Source organism: Diabrotica virgifera, chromosome 2 (genome assembly GCF_917563875.1).
Source record: "Diabrotica virgifera virgifera chromosome 2, PGI_DIABVI_V3a".
In the NCBI taxonomy this organism is placed as follows: Eukaryota; Metazoa; Arthropoda; class Insecta; order Coleoptera; family Chrysomelidae; genus Diabrotica; species Diabrotica virgifera.
The window spans coordinates 73,790,428-73,808,425 of NC_065444.1; the positions used below are offsets into that span (position 1 = coordinate 73,790,428).

General features: G+C 35.5%; 1 protein-coding gene across 3 annotated transcripts in view; it reads right to left on the reverse strand.

Moving 5' to 3' along the window:
* The window catches only part of LOC114329479 (uncharacterized), a 147,650-nt gene that overhangs the window by 13,523 nt on the left and 116,129 nt on the right, over window positions 1-17,998 (reverse strand). For all 3 annotated transcript variants that reach the window (XM_050643787.1, XM_028278599.2, XM_028278601.2), the window contains 3 exons: window positions 12,057-12,280; window positions 6,789-6,966; window positions 4,973-5,136 (listed from right to left, as the gene is read on the reverse strand). In XM_050643787.1, coding sequence (XP_050499744.1) covers window positions 4,973-5,136; window positions 6,789-6,966; window positions 12,057-12,280 — 566 coding nt within the window. The remainder of the gene's footprint in view (window positions 1-4,972; window positions 5,137-6,788; window positions 6,967-12,056; window positions 12,281-17,998) is intronic.

The window sequence follows — 17,998 nt, forward strand, 5'->3', positions numbered from 1 at the left end:
CAAAATTAAACAAGACCATCACTAAAGCCCTATTGGACCAAAAGTCTTCTCACCTTAGATTCTTTTGTACCGTATGTGACTCTCCAAGTTTAAATTATTTAAATGACAAAATTACAAATTTATCAAAAAATCAAATACCTTTAGAGAACTTTGAGGCCTTAATTCAAGTTACTAAAAAACTAAATGACAATTTGCCTGTTTTCATCGAGACTTATGACCTATTAACTAAAAATGACGGCAAACTGGACTATCTTACGAAAAAAATTGACGAGATCCACAAACTAAACAACCTGCTGAATCCTGAGAAGGTTTTAAAATCTGTAAGGCAGATGGAACACGACATTTTTAATATATCGTCAGTTTTTTTCGGCTCTTCTTCAGATGAGACTATCAAGGTTGAAATCCAAGACACAAATTCAACTGAGATTAAGTTGGGATTAGAAAGGCTCTCTTCAAATATCGGTGAAATGTCAAATCAAATGAGCAGTCTTACAAAAAATCTATCTAATATACCAACTAAAAAAGAGATATTGAAGAAAAATACATCTTATGCCACCGCAAGTATCCAAACTGAAGAGCCCCGACATCTCGAACCAAGTCCAGAGCAAAAGCCAAAAATTACAGAAGATAAATGTCACTTTGTAGTTATTAGTAACTTGACCCCAACGTACACCCCTATACAAGTTGTGCACTATATCAAAGAGAGGCTAGGCATTAAGGAATACATTAGATGTTACACACTCCTTAAAGATGCCGACACAGCAACTGGCTCTTCGTTCAAAATAGGTATAAAATCTAGAACAGCTATTAACCTATTATTTAATAAGGAAATTTGGCCACCTGGTGTTAACATCAGATGGTCTATAGAATCATCCAATTCTGAACCAACGCTTTCATCTGAGTCACATAAGAATCCGAAGAATCTCAGAAGTCCTGTCACCTTGGAAAATCCAATTACCAATTCTCGCAAGAACAAAGATGAAGTAGAAAACACAAACATAAGTACAGACAAGCAGGCCATCGAAGTTTGTAAATCTAAGAATCCGTTCCATTCGCCTGTAAATTTCATTAAGAAGGATACTTTAGAACCTTCGATAAATCTGGATCCTTTGACCCCACCAAGAGTTAGATTAACCAATAACTCGAATAGTCGATATCTTCTAGCCAGATTAAGGGAACCGGATATCTTAAAAGCCATTAAACTTCATCTTGCTTATCTACACGACCAACCAGCTTCAGTGTTTTACGATGGATTTACCAATACAAGCGTTAAACTCTTTTTGGCTTCCGAGGGACTTCCCACTAAGACTGAAGATCTACGACGAATTCTGCTGGAACTTAACAATGCCTATAGGATTGGTCCAGATGAGGTGGAAGCTGATCTTGATGCTTACAGATCCTTTCTCACTTCTGAAAGAATTATTCACCTGCAGAAATCAAGGGAATGTCACCGAAATTACTATTCCGCTGCCTCTCCAAAACGAAATTTTTAAACATCACGACGTGTTCTGAGGGACTAGAATCCTCAAATTGTTTTAGTGATAACAACTTTAGCATGGTTCTGATTAATATTCGTTCTATAAGGTACAAAACTGATGAATTATTTTTGTTCCTAGAGGAATTAGGATTTCCCCCGGTAGTTGCGGTTACAGAGCACTGGCTTGAAGTCAACGAGCCTTTTTTTGTAGAAAAATACACCACAATTGCTAGGTATGATCGTCCAAGTTCAGCTTACGGAGGCACCCTAATTCTATCTACGAGCAATGATTTTTCTTCGGTAACAAAATATGACTTTCTGCTAAGTGAAGCCTTCTTTGAGTTTTCGTTAATTTACAATAAGAATCTTAATCTTTATATTATTTGCATTTATAGATCACCTAACTCTTCCGTGGAACTATTTTTTCAGAACCTGCTAAATTTGTTAGATGACCTGCCCCATAAAAGTAGAAAAATTTTATGCGGGGACTTTAACATTGATTATGCTGCTGCTAGTGCTACACAAATATCCTTGGTCAACATATTTGAATCGTATGGTCTAACAATGCACGTTGATTCTCCTACAAGGATTACAAAAACTTCATCTACCATAATTGATTATACTGTCTCAGATTTTTCACCTCTTGATGTCCACTCTACAATTATTAATGCTGGACTATCTGATCATGAAGCAGTTTATACGAAGTTTAATATCTTGAGCAAACCCTCCTCGAAAACCCGACGTTTAGGCAGGATTTTTTCCACCCGGAACTTTCGTAATTTCCAAAATTTATGCTTAACCTCTGAGTGGCGCTTTCCTGCTATGGACGTGGATAATAATTTCAGTACTTTTTTGGATAAGCTTGTCCGTATCTTCAATAAAGCATTTCCTTTAATTGCAATTAAGCCAAAACATCGCAAACCCTGGACTACTAAAGGTATCCGAATATCTTCCAAGAATATGCGTTCTCTTCTCTATATCAGGAAATTTACTACCAACGTTTCTATCACTGAATATATCACCAAGTACAGGGCAACCTATCTTAAACTTATAAAATCAGCTAAAAAAGACTACTACCATAACCGTTTGGGAAGCTCAAAAAGTGTTGCAAAAGAAACTTGGTCCATAATAAACGATCTTCGAAATAAAACCCACACTGCTAAAACAATTTCCCTTCCAGACCCTGAAAATCTAAATGAATACTTTGTTAATGTGAGTAAAAATATTACATCAACTATTTTGCCACAACAAGATCCCATTGCTTATCTCCCTAATTCAAGAAAGGTCTCGAATTCATTCTTTATAAAACCAGTCGATAAATCTGAACTGATCCAAACAATCAATAGTATCAAAAGCAAATCCTCCTGTAGTACTGATGGTCTATCGATAAAAATTTTTTCTAATCTCCCAGAAAATGTGTTAGAAGTCCTCATCTCACTAATTAATGATTCCTTTGAGAAAGGTAAATTTCCAGAGTGCCTGAAGACAGCCATCATTATTCCTCTTCATAAGGGTGGTGAAATATCTAATACCTGCAATTATAGACCTATTGCACTACTACCGGTACTCTCCAAAATTATTGAGAGACTCATAAAAGCCCGACTTATGTCCTTTCTAGTTGAAAACAACATTTTATCACAAAATCAGTTCGGCTTTTTAAATAATAAATGCACCACTGATGCCATCTTTTCTGTACTACATGAGGTTTATCAAGCACTGAACAATAATCTTCACACTGCCACCGTTTTTTGTGACTACGCCAAAGCTTTTGATTGTGTAAATCATAACATTTTGATAAGAAAACTAAATTTCTACAGAATTCGAGGTATTTCTTTAGATTGGTTCCAATCTTACTTGGATGATAGGAAACAACTGGTTAGAGCAAATGATACAGACTCTAGTCTCAAAAACATTGTATGTGGGGTACCTCAAGGTTCAGTATTGGGTCCTCTACTTTTCCTTATCTTTATTAATGACATCACTAGTTTAAAAATCGATGGAAAAATCTTTCTTTTTGCTGATGATACCAGTATCACTTGGAGCAACTCAAATATTGCAACTCTTCATGCTACTATAACTTCTGATCTACTTACAATAAAAACCTGGTCTGACTCTAATTTACTCTCGTTTAACGTAGATAAAACAGTAGCATTGTCTTATAAAGGAGTCCTTCAACCCTTACCTCTTAATAACAGCCAGATCAGTACCGTTGATTCTGTGAAATTTCTTGGTATTTTTTTAGACAGCAACCTTAAATGGTCCCACCATATCGATTTGTTAAGGAAGAAACTATCCTCAGCTTGCTATGCTATAAGATCTGTTTCGAATGAACTCAATTTAGCATCTTCCAAAATAACATATTTTTCTTTGTTCGAGTCACATCTTCGTTATGGTCTTCCTTTTTGGGGTTCTGGTACAGCTGCCCAATTCGATGGTATTTTCAAATTACAAAAAAGAGCAATTAGATATCTGTTTGGCCTCAGAAGAACAACACATTGCAGAAGTTACTTCAAAGATCACAGAATTTTAACCCTTCCATCTTTGTATATTTTAGAAACTGTTTGCTTAATTCGTAAACATCTACATGTCTTTCCACCAAGACCTAATCATGACTACTTCACGAGAAATTCTACGTTTGACGTCTATATGCCGACCCCGTCCTCTGAGTTAGTAAAGAAATCTATATTATATTCCGCAAAAAAACTTTACAATCATCTCCCTCTACAACTTAAATCTGCAGCATCTTTCCCCAAATTCCGTAAACTGACAAAAGCCTACCTATCTGAAAGACCATATTATTCAGTAGAAGATTTTCTTAATCAATAACTAAGAAATTACAGTACCCTTTGCACAAGTAGTATTTTTATTATCATTTTTTTTTTGTCTATATTTGGGTGTCATATGCAGCAGCTTAACTTTTAAACTTATTAATTACTAGGTAGACTATGCATTTGCAATTTACTTAAATTTTGCAATTGACTACTTCTGTTTAACTTCATTATTATTGTTATTATTGTAAATATATTGACGATTTATGTAATTTTAGTAAATTGGATTGTTATTGTTTTGTTGTCTTGACTTCTTATAAGCTTTGTCGATAAAATTGTACAATTTTTCATGACAATAAAGCATATTTCTATTCTATTTTCTATTCTAGTGGAATAGTTGATTTTTGTAAAAATTCATAGGTGGTCATAATAATATGGCCAGGGACTGTATGTACTTCAGTAGTATATTGCGGTACTTGAAGATACCACATCTTATAACCAAATTCGTCAATTTTCGGGAACAAAACAGTCCTGCATAGAAAATCAAAAACTCATTTCAACAAGTTATCACTTGACCTCTACTGCACAGTCAGTATGTCAATCGTCAACTGTAATTGTCACTTCTATCAAGAAATACAACCTATTACATGTTACAATGATAAGTAATTGACAGATTGTGATTAAAGCTAAGAAAGTGCACGATATAAAGATTTTTGGATACACTTACATTTGTCGGATCGTGCGTGTGGCACACGAAACCCATCAAGTTGTCGTAACGGACGTTTCCCTCTGAATGTGATGGACAAAACGAATTCAAGCACTTAACACAACATCGGATGGTTCGTTTTGAGCAAACGTTGCAATAGTGCCACGGGCATACGAATTTCTTACCTGAAAATGCATTTAGTCAATATACATAACTATAAAAGAAATCAGATGAGTTTAAAACTAATTTATTCGAATTGTTACAGAGTGATATATATAGAGTGTAACAAAAATAATAATAATAGTCTCCCGTTTTATACCGCTCGCGTAGCTTTGGGAGTATAGCAGGGTAGTCTGCTATATCTAGGGCCTAAGGTATACAAGGAAGGTAACAGGGCCAGTGCTACGCTTCAACCGCCTATTATTACCCCTGGTTTTACCCAAGGTACTCATTTTATTCAGGCTGAGTCGACCTGGGGCCTATAAACATTTTAAAAATGTCTAGTTGTTCTTGCCGGCGGTAGGATTTGAACTCCAAACCACCGGCACGCTAGCCTAGCACACTACCACTCGGCTACGCCGGCCCATAACAAAAATACAGGTCATAAATTAAATCACATATTCTGGGACCAAAAATAGTTCGATTGCACCTAACTTACCTTAGTAGAAATATCCACACAAAAAAAGTTACAACTCTTCGAAGTTACAAAATGAAAATCGACTTTTTCCGATATATCGCAAACTATTAGATTTTTTAATGAAAATGGACATGTGGAATTCTTATGGCACGAACATCTTAAAAAGAAATTTTAGTGAAATTTGTGCACCCCATCAAAATTTGATGGGAGTTTTGTTCCCTTAAACCCCCCCAAACTTGTATGTACGTAATTAAATTATTATTGTGGTACCATTAGTTAAACACAATGTTTTTAAAACTTTTTTGCCACTTATTATTTTTTCGATAAACCAGTTTTAATCGAGATGCGGGTTCTTTTTAAATATCTTTACATAAAAATTTTATGGGGGTTTTTGCCTTTAAACCTCCCAAATGTTTGTGTACGTTCCAATTAAACTATTATTGCGGTACCAATAGTTAAACATAGTGTTTTTACAACTTTTTTGCCTCTTAGTATTTTTCCGATAAGGCACCTTTTATCGAGATGTGGCTTATTTTTTAATATGGTTCAAAATATACATCTACTTTATACATCAAACTTTAATTTATAAATAAATTTTCATATTAATTATCAGGTCTCTTTAATCGTACTTAACAGTATACAAATATGCGGTGGATTTGATAAATATTCAAAATATCTCGATAAAAACTAGCTTTTTGAAAAAGTATTAAGAGGCAAAAAAGTTTTAAAAACAATGTGTTTAACTAATGGTGCCACAATGATAATTTAATTGGAACATACACAAAAATTTGGGGGGGTTTAAGGGAACAAAACCCCCATAAAATTTTTATGGGGTGCACAAATTTCAATACAATTTTTTTTAAGATGTTCCTGTCATTGGAATGCCACATGTCCGTTTTCAATAAGAAACTTAAAATAGTTTTCGATATATGTATTGGAAAAAAGCGATTTTTATTTTGTAATTTCAAAGGGCTGTAACTTTTTTTATGTGCACATTTGTCTAAGGTAAGTTAGGTTCAATTGAACTATTTTTGGTTCCAGAATATGTGATTTAATTTATGACCTGTATTTTTGTTACACCATGTATATAAGCATCCTAGAAATGTCAATTTTGTGATGTAGGTAAAGCTTTTTGTTTGTTTTCTCATTTTTTAAGTTCATTGAAGGATATAAATATCTATTATTTTATTGTATACTTACTGTCTGGCCTTTCCTTTAGTTTTAAACATCTTAAATGATATGCCTTGTTACAAATTTTATTATTACACAGACTAACGCGACCTTTTCTTTGGCAAATGTAACAGGGTGGCAGTTCCATTGGTTTCTCAGGCTCTTTTTTCTTTTTTTCTTTCTTTGGTTTTCTCAGTTCGGCGGAATCCTGAAAATATAAGATTGTTACATTAATATGTAGATATAAAATATAACAGAGTAAGAGGGAGAACAATGATGAAAGAGTCGGCAGCAGTTTATAAACCCTTAAAAACATTACAGATAGTCCTAAAGCGCTTCTAGAGCCCCTAAAATACTCCGTGACAATCATGAAGGGACCCAGAATGCGTTTAAACACTCCATGACAAACAGACTTACCCTAAAGTATTACAGCGCACCTAAACATTCCAAGAAGCATTTTTGAGATCCTTAAAATACTAAATATGGGTAATTAAAATTTCTTAAAATATCCCTTGGCAATCTTAAAACAAAAATTGAAGCAGTCTGGAGTCCCGGAATGTTTTGGAAACTCTGAAGCAATAAATGTGCTTTAAAAATATATTTCTCAGAAGCGCTTCAAGAGCTCCTAAAATATTCCACATCGGTCCTAAAAACTACTATCCTGCCCTGAAACTCGCCTAGAAGTCTTTGAAACATTCAATGACAACATCCAAACAAAACTTACTGCCTAGAAGTATTCCAGGATACTCTCTAACATATAATAGCAGTCTCAAAACAAACCTGGCTATCTTGGACTATTCCAGAGCAGCCTAAAATATTCCAGATTGCTCTCAAGCAATTTAGTGGCCCATAACGGTCATGAAAGCTTCCAAACTAGAAACACAAGCTTCTAGCCCTGCCAGTGCCACAGAAAACATTAAAATCATTAAATAAAATAAAAATGTATACCATTTTTATTCAGCTGCAATGCGAAGGCAAAACAATCTTATTTTTCACTCAGAACAGGGAGCGCAGTCCAGCACTCTGAATCGACGATTTTCGACTCTTATTGGAGTCATCATCCGAGAGGCGTAGGCCTGCTGCTCTCTGCTCGAAGTGACCAAACCTTGAAAGTTTATCCCCACACTGCAACTGACGTGTATGGATTAGGTGACTAGCGTCATCTGGCAATTGAAAGGTAAAGTTTTCAATCCTAATAGCAACATTAATAATATTGAAAAATATTACTAAAAGATTTTTAAATTGAAAACTTATTGGTCCATTTCCCTAGTAACACCTCCAAGGCTTCAAAAATTTGCAAGCCAAATGGATGCTGTAGTGAAGACAAAGGGAGGGAATTCTAAAAAGTTGCAATTCACAACCCCCGTCTGCAGCGTGGTAAAGTTCCAACGGAAAATGGACCTAGTTACTCTATAGGAGTAATACTAATACATATGAAATAAAATAAAAATGTATACCATTTTTATTCAGTTGCAATGCGAAGGCAAAACAATCTTATTTTTCACTCAGAACAGGGAGCGCAGTCCAGCACTCTGAATCGACGATTTTCGACTCTTATTGGAGTCATCAACGGAGAGGCGTAGGCCTGCTGCTCTCTGCTCGAAGTGACCAAACCATGAAAGTTTATCCCCACACTGCAACTGACGTGTATTGCCAGATGACGCTAGTCACCTAATCCATACACGTCAGTTGCAGTGTGTGGATAAACTTTCATGGTTTGGTCAGAGAGCATCAGGCCTACGCCTCTCCGATGATGACTCCAAAAATCGTCGATTCAGAGTGCTGGACTAAGCTTCCTGTTCTGAGTGAAAAATAAGATTGTTGTGCCTTCGCATTGCAACTGAATAAAAATGGTATACATTTTTAGTTTATTTCATATTAGTATTACTCATAAAGAGTAACTAGGGCCATTTTCCGTTGGAACTTTACCACGCTGCAAACGGGGGTTGTGAATGCAACTTTTTAGAATTCCCTCTCTTTGTCTTCACTGCAGCATCCATTTGGCTTGCAAAGGACCCCGCACAAACCTTATGAAAAATAGGTCACAGTGGATTTCGTTCATACTTTGGAAAAATACTCTTTGAAGCATCCTGATAAAAAGTTCTCATGGGCACAACTCAATCGTATGAAGGATTTTCAAGATATAAAGGCCCAAACTCGAAAAATTATAAGATAATTATAAGATTATAAGATTTCGGGGTATTCCAATTCCGTGAGTTACTGGTTATTTGGCAATATGTAGAAGTTTGGATCAAGGAAAAGTACTAGTAGTCTATGATTTTTTCCTGGCTATCCAATGGCGACCTTTACTTTGACCTTGACCTTCAACGGACGTCATCTTCTAGAGTTTGGAGGGTTTTCGGCATTCAATTGATATAAACAGATTACTCATGGGTTTTTGGGATCGCTAAACACGAATATGCCATCAGAATTGCCCTCCGGATGACGTGGTGGCCAGGGCCTCTGCAAGGGACGTCATCTTCTAGAGCAGTGGTGCTCAGACTTGTACTGCGTGGGATCTACCACACAAACTGCATTGTGTCCAGCGATCGACTGCTAGTAAAATAAAGCAATTTTGAAAATAAAAAATTGATTGCACATTTCTCTTTGATAAAAAGTTGTAACTACAGGGAGTTGTAATTAAAGTCATGTTTTTCATATTAATTTTATTTGAAGGTTGATGCATGTCACTGCATATCATCCAAGAGTTTTTTTTTATAGTATTATGATATTACGTAATTACCGAGGACCAAACACAAGCATAATAAGAGATGCTCATCAGCCGATTACGATACTTTGATGGCACTACTTTCATTTGGGAAAAGGCAGACTCACAAAAGTATGTTGATCCAAAGAATGCTGTGTGCTCCAGATCTACTTTTCTCAAAGACGGATATTTGTCAGACGATACGAAAGACCAAAATTTCGTATCGGTCCCTCTGGACTTAAGGTGTATATCCCAAATTATTTTCAGTACCTCATTTTGGATGGAAATGATCTTCATATTGAAAGTAATGGATATTTCACTGGCAATTTTTCCACGTCTTCAAAAGAAAATGAATTAGACATGAATATTACAATATCTGTCAGTTTTTTAAAATCAGCGAAGCGTCTTTCAAATTCGCTATGGACTGCTTGCAGCTCCGTCTGGTAATAAACATAATTCAAATGAGCGGGTACCCTTTTTTTCAACGATGGAAAGTTGTTTAAATTCTTTCTGTTCATTTGATTAATCAATAATTTCCATTTGTTGACAAAAAAATGTACCTACTGCGCTCATCATATCGATAATTGTTTTATTTTTACCCTTTAGTTCCTGTAGACTGTCAGCGTAGCCCCGTCTTTTCCATTTGTATTTTTTCCGTGAATCACGATCGACTTCAAAAACTTTGGCGATCGACCGGTCGATCGCGATCGACCCTTTGAGCACCGCTGTTCTAGAGTTTCGATGGTCTTCGGCATTTAATTGATGCAAATGAATTACTGAAGGGTTTTTTAAGATCGCTATACACGAATATGCCACCAGAACCGACTCCCGGGCACCTGATTTCCAAGGTCAATGAAAGGGGCTCCTGGAGTTTCGAGGGTCTTTGGTAGGTACTACATTAATGCAAACGGATTAGTTATACGTTTTTGGGGTTGCTGAACACGAATACGTGATCAGCACAGACACAGGAGCACCTGGTGCCTAAGACAGGTTCTCTTTTGGAGTTTCGGAGGAATCAAATGGATTACTCTTAGGTTTTTGGGGTTGCTGAACATGCATACACTATCAGATCCGACCCACGAATCACACTGTGATCACGTATTCGTGTTCAGCAACCTCAAAAACCTATAATTAATCCGATTGCATCAATGTAGTACCAGAGACCCTCGAAACTCCAGGAGCCCCTTTCATTGACCTTGGAAACCAGGTGCTCCGGGAGTCGGTTCTGGTGGCATATTCGTGTTTAGCGACCTCAAAAAACCCTCCACTAATTCACTTGCATCAATTAAATGCCGAAATCCATCGAAACTCTAGAAGATGACGTCCCTTGAAGTGGCCCTGGCCACCACGTCATCCGGAGGACATCGTGTTTTGCGATCCCAAAAACCCATGAGTAATCTGTTTATATCAATTTAATGCCTAAAACCCTCGCAACTCTAGAAGATGACGTCCGTTGAAGGTCAAGGTCAAAGTAAAGGTCGCCATTGGATAGCCAGGAAAAAATCCTAGACTACTAGTACTTTTCCTTGATCCAAACTTCTACATGTTGCCAAATAACCAGTAACTCACGGAATTTGAATACCCCGTAAATCTTATAATTTTTCGAATTTGGACCTCTATATCTTGAAAATCCTTCATACGATTGAGTTGTGCCCATGAGAACTTTTTATCAGGATGCTTCAAAGAGTATTTTCCCAAAGTATGAACGAAATCCACTGGGACATATTTTCCATAAGGTTTGTGCGGGGTCCTTTAGAAGCCTTGGAGGTGTTACAAGGGAAATACCTGCTGGACTGCGCTCCCTGTTCTAAGTGAAAAATAAGATTGTTTGCCTTCGCATTATAACTGAATAAAAACGGTATACATTTTTATTTTATATTAGTATTACTCCTTTAGAGTAACTAGGTCCATTTTCCGTTGGAACTTTACCAAGCTGCAGACGGGGGTTGTGAATTGCAACGTTTAGAATTCCTTCCCTTTTGTCTTCACTGCAGCATCCATCTGGCTTGCATATTGTAGAAGCCTTGGAGGTGACACCAGGGAAATGGACCAATAAGTTTTCAATTTAAAAATCTTTTAGTAATATTTTTAATATTTTTCAATATTATTAATGTTGCTATTAGGATTGAAAACTTTACCTTTTATTAAAATCATTACTGATTGCCCAACGGAGCTTTACGATCCGCTAAAACATTCCAGAACATTCCTGAAATTTACTAGACCCTCCTGAATTCCTCCAAAACCATCTGTAAAATTCAATTACAGTCCCAGAAAAAAATTTCAGAGTCCGTCATGACCGTTCATGACCGTCATGAAAGATTCCAGACTAGAAACACAGGCATGTTACCCGTGTCAGTGTCCCAAAAACATTACAGATTGCGCAAGAGAACTTTAGGATCCCCTAAAACAGTCCAGAACAGCCCTGAAAGTTACAAGACGGCTCTAAAGTCATCATTTAAGGTTTTATTTATATATTAATCAAATAACTCGATTTTATAATGCCACATTTCCCTCCTGTACTTCCTATAAAATGCACAACTGAACAAATCTATTATTATTTTATGATAAATGAATGAATTGAAGTAACTTACGTTTTTCGCCTTAACACCGATGAATCCACTGCAATTGGGGGCTCCACATTTGCAGACCTTCTTCTCAGTCCCGGTGCATTCTAAATTGTAATTAAACGTCAATTCGGTATCGGCGGGAATGTCAACCGTAGCGAACAAACCAACTCGAGTATTACCGTTTACGGTCCATTTTTGTGTTTCACAATTAGGTTGGCAGCAGTGGTTCATGAACCGAGCGATGTTACCTAAAAAATGGAAATAAGTTTGCGGTATTCAAAGAAGAAAATTGCTTTCAGGTTATAATGGGCGATTCAATGAAACGGTACGATTTCAAACAAACAAAATAAGACTGAAGAAATATCTTTTTATTAAATTTAATAAAAAAATGTACAGTTTATCCACTAATAATTTTCCAACATAATCAGCAGTCATATTGATATCAAAGAGACCGGCTTTCGAATCAAGGTTGTCAGATATATTTCCTAAAATTCCCAAGTTTATATATTCTGAAAATGTTTTCTCTACTTTACTATTCAATTGTTATTCAATGACACTGTTAGAAAGATAATATGAAAATATTCTTAAAAAATATATAAATTAGTTAACTAGGTACTTAAAATTTCAATGGGCCTTCACTAATAAATTGAAGCAACTTTGTGTATATTATACTTTAAAGAAATTTTGGAGTATCGGCAACACTGTAGGCTGGACAAAATTAAGAAGCCCCTTTGAAATTGACGTTGCCATGTTGATGATTTTAACGAGATATTAAGAATTTGCTTTAATGTTAAAACAAGTTTAAACATTGAAAGTATCAAATTTTAAGTAATAAAAAACCAAACAGTGATGGTCACATCCATTACTTATATATTTCGTTTCAATTCAACAACAAAAGAACACTATTAGTTAGTTCTTCCCTACTCTGCCTATCGTTAAATTGGCATCGTATTTCGGCCATCGTTGGTTGCAACACAGCACAGCGGAACACCTGTTTGTGAACATCTACAAACAAATTTTGTCGTTGTCCATACAACAGTGGCGGAGTTGTAACTGGAAGGTTAGGTTATATTTTGCTACTATATAAATAATTAATCTAATTAAAAATCAACGATTTGCACGTCCAATGTGAACTCGTTTCAAAAAAGAATATACTGGAACGACTGATAATGCAATTGTTTCGAGAATTCAGGAATTAACAAAAATCGAGTATAAGACGATCTAATAAATTGTTAAATTAGGAACTGTTACATATCATTCCTTAAAACGAAACCGACGAAATAAAAAATTGGGTAGGGTTGACACCGCTGCAAAGGACGTTTATCAATGTTTATAAGACAGTTTATAACTTATTAGTTTATTACAAAGAAAATAGGTAGATATTCCATATTGTGAGGACGTTCCAATCTGAAAAAATTTATAATTCGATTTATTTGCAAATTCCTGTTCAAAAATATCCCCTTAAACAAATCTGAAGGGCGTCGAGCTAATTTTTTGTGCAGAATTTGTTTAAACTTTAAAACATCACCTTTTTTGCTCCAAAATATAATTTTTTTAAATTTTTTGGTCATTCTAAACAAGACAGATACCTTGTCATTTTTCTCAAAAGTTGATAGTTTTCGAGTTATAGGCGATCTGAAAAATGCCAATATACGCATTTTAGAGGCTTAAAAAACTCATATTTAAATTATTATTTTTGAAGTTATCAAGAGCTTAAATTTAACACATTCATTTTCAAGATTCTGAATAGTAATCGGGTCTAACTTCAATTTAGACCGTTGTTCTTTAAATGATAATTATGAGCGTCCATCCGATTTTATGCGGTATACTATTTAAAAAAAACATTTTTTTTAGATTTTGTAGGCCATTCTAAACACAAAATATTTCTTTTCATTGTTCTGAGAAGTTCATAAGAGATTTCTGAAATAGTATACGGCATAAAAATCGGATAGACGCGCATAATTAACAATTAAAAAACAACGGTCTAAATTAAATTTAGACCCGATTTCTCTTCAGAATCTTGAAAATGAATGTTTAAAATTCAATTTAAGCACACGATAACCTCAAAAACTATAACTTACATATGAGTTTTCAAGTCTCGAAAATGCGTATTTTTGCATTTTTCAGATTTTAAATCGCTTACAACTCGAAAACTATTAACATCTTAGAAAATTACAAGAAACCTTTTTTGTTTAGAATGACACACAAAATAAACAAAAAATGTTTTTCAACAAAGCAACATAAGAGATTTTTGAAATAGTATACGGCATAAAAATCGGATGGACGCGCATAATTAACAGTTAAAAAACAACGGTCTAAATCGAAGTTAGACCCGATTACTGTTCAGAATCTTCAAAATGAATATTTAAACTTCAATTTAAGCTCTTGACAACCTCAAAGATAATAATTTTAATATGAGTTTTAAGCCTCCAAAATGCGTATTTTCGCGTATTTTCGCATTTTTCGGATATTAAATCGCCTATAAGTAACTCGAAAACTATTAACTTTTGAGAAAAATGACAAAGTACCTTTCTTATTTAGAGTCACCCAAAAACCTAAAAAAATATTTTTTGGAGCACAAAAGGTGATATTTTGAATTTGTTTAAAAAAATTTTTAAACAATTTCTGGCCAAAAATTGAGAGATTTTCCTGAATATAATTATGCAAAAATTATATGATTTTTCTTGAAATATGCGTGTGATGAACTGATCCTTTTTCTTAATTTCCACGCCAATGGTCGGCAATGGCATCAAAGAATCTCAAAAGCCGACACTTGGCAAACTGACTTTGGAAAAAGAATATACTGTATTGAGACCGTGCAAGTTCGGAAAAGCGACACCTGGTTTCATAGTTCGGCAACATTTTTCGCACTTTTAATTATATTAGCCAATTATATTAGCCAAATATATTAGCCAATTATATTAGTCCTGGTTGCTGGATAATTGTCAAGGCCATAGTCCAAAAAAATATAAGAAGAAAAAGTAAGATCGAGGTTATGTTATTAAAAGGTAAACAGTTGTATATACTAAATAAAATTAATTATTAGAATGCAGTACTACAAGCAAAATACAATTAATTAAATTTACTTTAATTAAACTAGACCGTGCTAGGTCTAGTTTGCATGGAGGAAGAGCTCTGAATTGGGTAGGGGTTTTTCAGTACTTTGTGAAAGACAGACCTGGATGGGGAAGTCCTTAACCCCAACACGGCGCGTCCCAATGGCTGATAGGGAACGTTCCTGTAGATATACAGGACAGGTACGAATAAGGCTTCGCCAAATAAGTACCGGCGGATCAACTGAGGACATGACACAGGACAGCAGCTGTGTCATTAGTGTAACAGGTGCGGTGCCATAAAGTCGCAGGCGACAATCAAATAATGATTTAACCGGCTGCGATACTGCGAACCTAAACCTAAATAAAAACCGAATGTGCGCCGGTATAAGCAATCAACCGTTACCAGGAGGTACGGAAGGGCACTCTATTGTCCTGGGGTTGAGAAATCGGCCCCGAAGGCGGATGAGCTGAAAATTCAGTCAACGGCAGTGGAATCAGGAAAGCAACGGGAAACTACCTGATTATAACTTCCCTAGTAACTCATGATGACAGATGTTAATAATGTAAATATATTTACTAATCATGGGACTCGGAATCCAAGATTCGGCGTGGGAAACAGCAGGGTTTCCCCAGTCGTCAGCAAGCGAATTCCCTGTAATTCATCAAATTTGGTAATAGATAAGGAATGTTTAATAGCGACTTGGAATATTACAAGTATGTTTGAATCTGGAAAGATTCACAATACGATCAAGGAAATGCGAAGGTTAAATATAAATATCTTAGGTATAAGCGAGATGAGGTGGCCGGGTTCTGGCCATATGACGATAGATAATTATGAAATTTACTACTCTGGTGAAGAAGGTCCGCAACATAGAAATGGTGTGGCATTTATTTTAGAACAAAATATCGCAAAATCAGTAAAAAATATCGTGCTATACTCAGATAGATTAATAATGTTACAAATAAAAACAAATCGTACAGACTTAAACATCATTCAGGTATATGCACCTACACAACAATATGACGATGAAGTTGTCGAAAGCTTTTATTCAGATCTAGACTATTTATTATCACTCACAGGAAGTCAAGATATAAACATTGTATTGGGGGATTTCAATGCCAAGGTTGGAAGAGGTAGTGAAGAAGATGTCGTTGGCAAGTTTGGTTTAGGAACGAGAAACGACCGTGGAGATAGAATGATTAGATTTTGTGTAGAAAAACAATTAGTAATATCCAACACTTTTTTTGACTTGCCTAAGCGACGACTTTACACCTGGAAATCTCCTATGGACACTTGTGGAAGAATAGTAAGAAATCAAATTGATTATATCTGTATATCAAAAAGATATAGAAATGCTATCTTGTCCTCCAAAACATATCCAGGAGCGGATGTACCCTCCAACCACAACTTACTAGCAGCTAAAGTATTACTTAAATTTAAAAAGATTAAAAAACCCAAAATATCTCCTAGGATCAGCAAAGATAAACTTTCAAATGCGGAAGTGAAAGAAATGGTAACCGATAAATTAGAAGATCAGTTTCAGAAATTGGGAAATAAAAATTCAGAAGAACAATTATGGGAGTCATGCAAAGAAACATTGGAAAAAGTCCAAGAAGACCATCTAATGGAAAATCAGCGTAGGAATAAGCAACAGTGGATGACAGAAGAGATATTGAATTTAATGGATGTAAGAAGAAAATATAAGAATGCTAATCTGACAGAATACAAAAAGCTAAACAGTATGATTCGAAAAAAAATAAGATCAGCTAAATCAGAGTGGCATAAACAACAATGTAAAGAAATTGAGAACTACGAGCGTATCTATGACGCATTCAATATGCACAAAAAACTGAAAGAAGTTGCAGGACTGAATAAAAAATGTAATCCTCCACTAATCGAAGATAAAAACGGAAAAATTATAATCGATATCGAAGGTCAACTAATACGATGGACAGAATATATAAAGGAATTATTCGATGATGAAAGAAGCGAACTAGAAACGCTAAATGACATAAGCGGTCCTCCAATAACTAAGGAAGAAGTGCAATACGCTATAAAGAACGCAAAAAACGGCAAGGCGATCGGACCAGATGGGATTTACGTAGAAACACTAAAGCTTTTAGGTGCCGAGGGCATTAAGATACTTACGAAATTGTTCAACTTAATCTACGAAAGCGGAAAAATTCCTAAAGATTGGCTTAAATCCTCATTTGTTGTACTACCAAAAAAACACAGAGCCACAAAATGCAGCGACTATCGCACCATCAGCCTAATGAGTCATGTATTGAAAACGTTTCTCAGAATAATTCATCAAAGAACATATAGAAGAATTGAGGAAAGAATCTCAAGTACTCAATTCGGTTTTCGCTGTGGCCTTGGAACGCGTGATGCACTATTCGCAACTCAAGTTTTAATTCAAAGATGCAGAGACGTAAATCATGACGTTTTCATGTGCGCGATTGATTTTGAAAAGGCCTTTGATAAAGTTCGCCATGAAAAAATGCTACATATTCTCAAAACTACCGGTCTGGACGGTAGGGACATTAGAATAATCTCAAATTTGTATTGGGGCCAGGCTGCATGTATTAGGGTTGCGAATCAGTGCTCTGAAGAAGTAAAAATCAAGCGCGGAGTTCGACAAGGCTGTATATTGTCACCAATGTTGTTTAATCTTTACGCTGAAACAATCTTAAATGAAGTGTTGGAAAACGCAAAAGAGGGAATACTCATTAATGGTATGCTTATGAACAATATCAGATACGCAGATGACACCTTGTTGCTGAGTGGATCAATTGAACATCTTCAAGCGTTATTGAACCGAATGGTGGCATTCTGCGCGATATATGGACTCAAACTCAACGCAAGAAAAACAAAGTTTATGGTTATTAGTAAACAGGCAGCCGTAAATA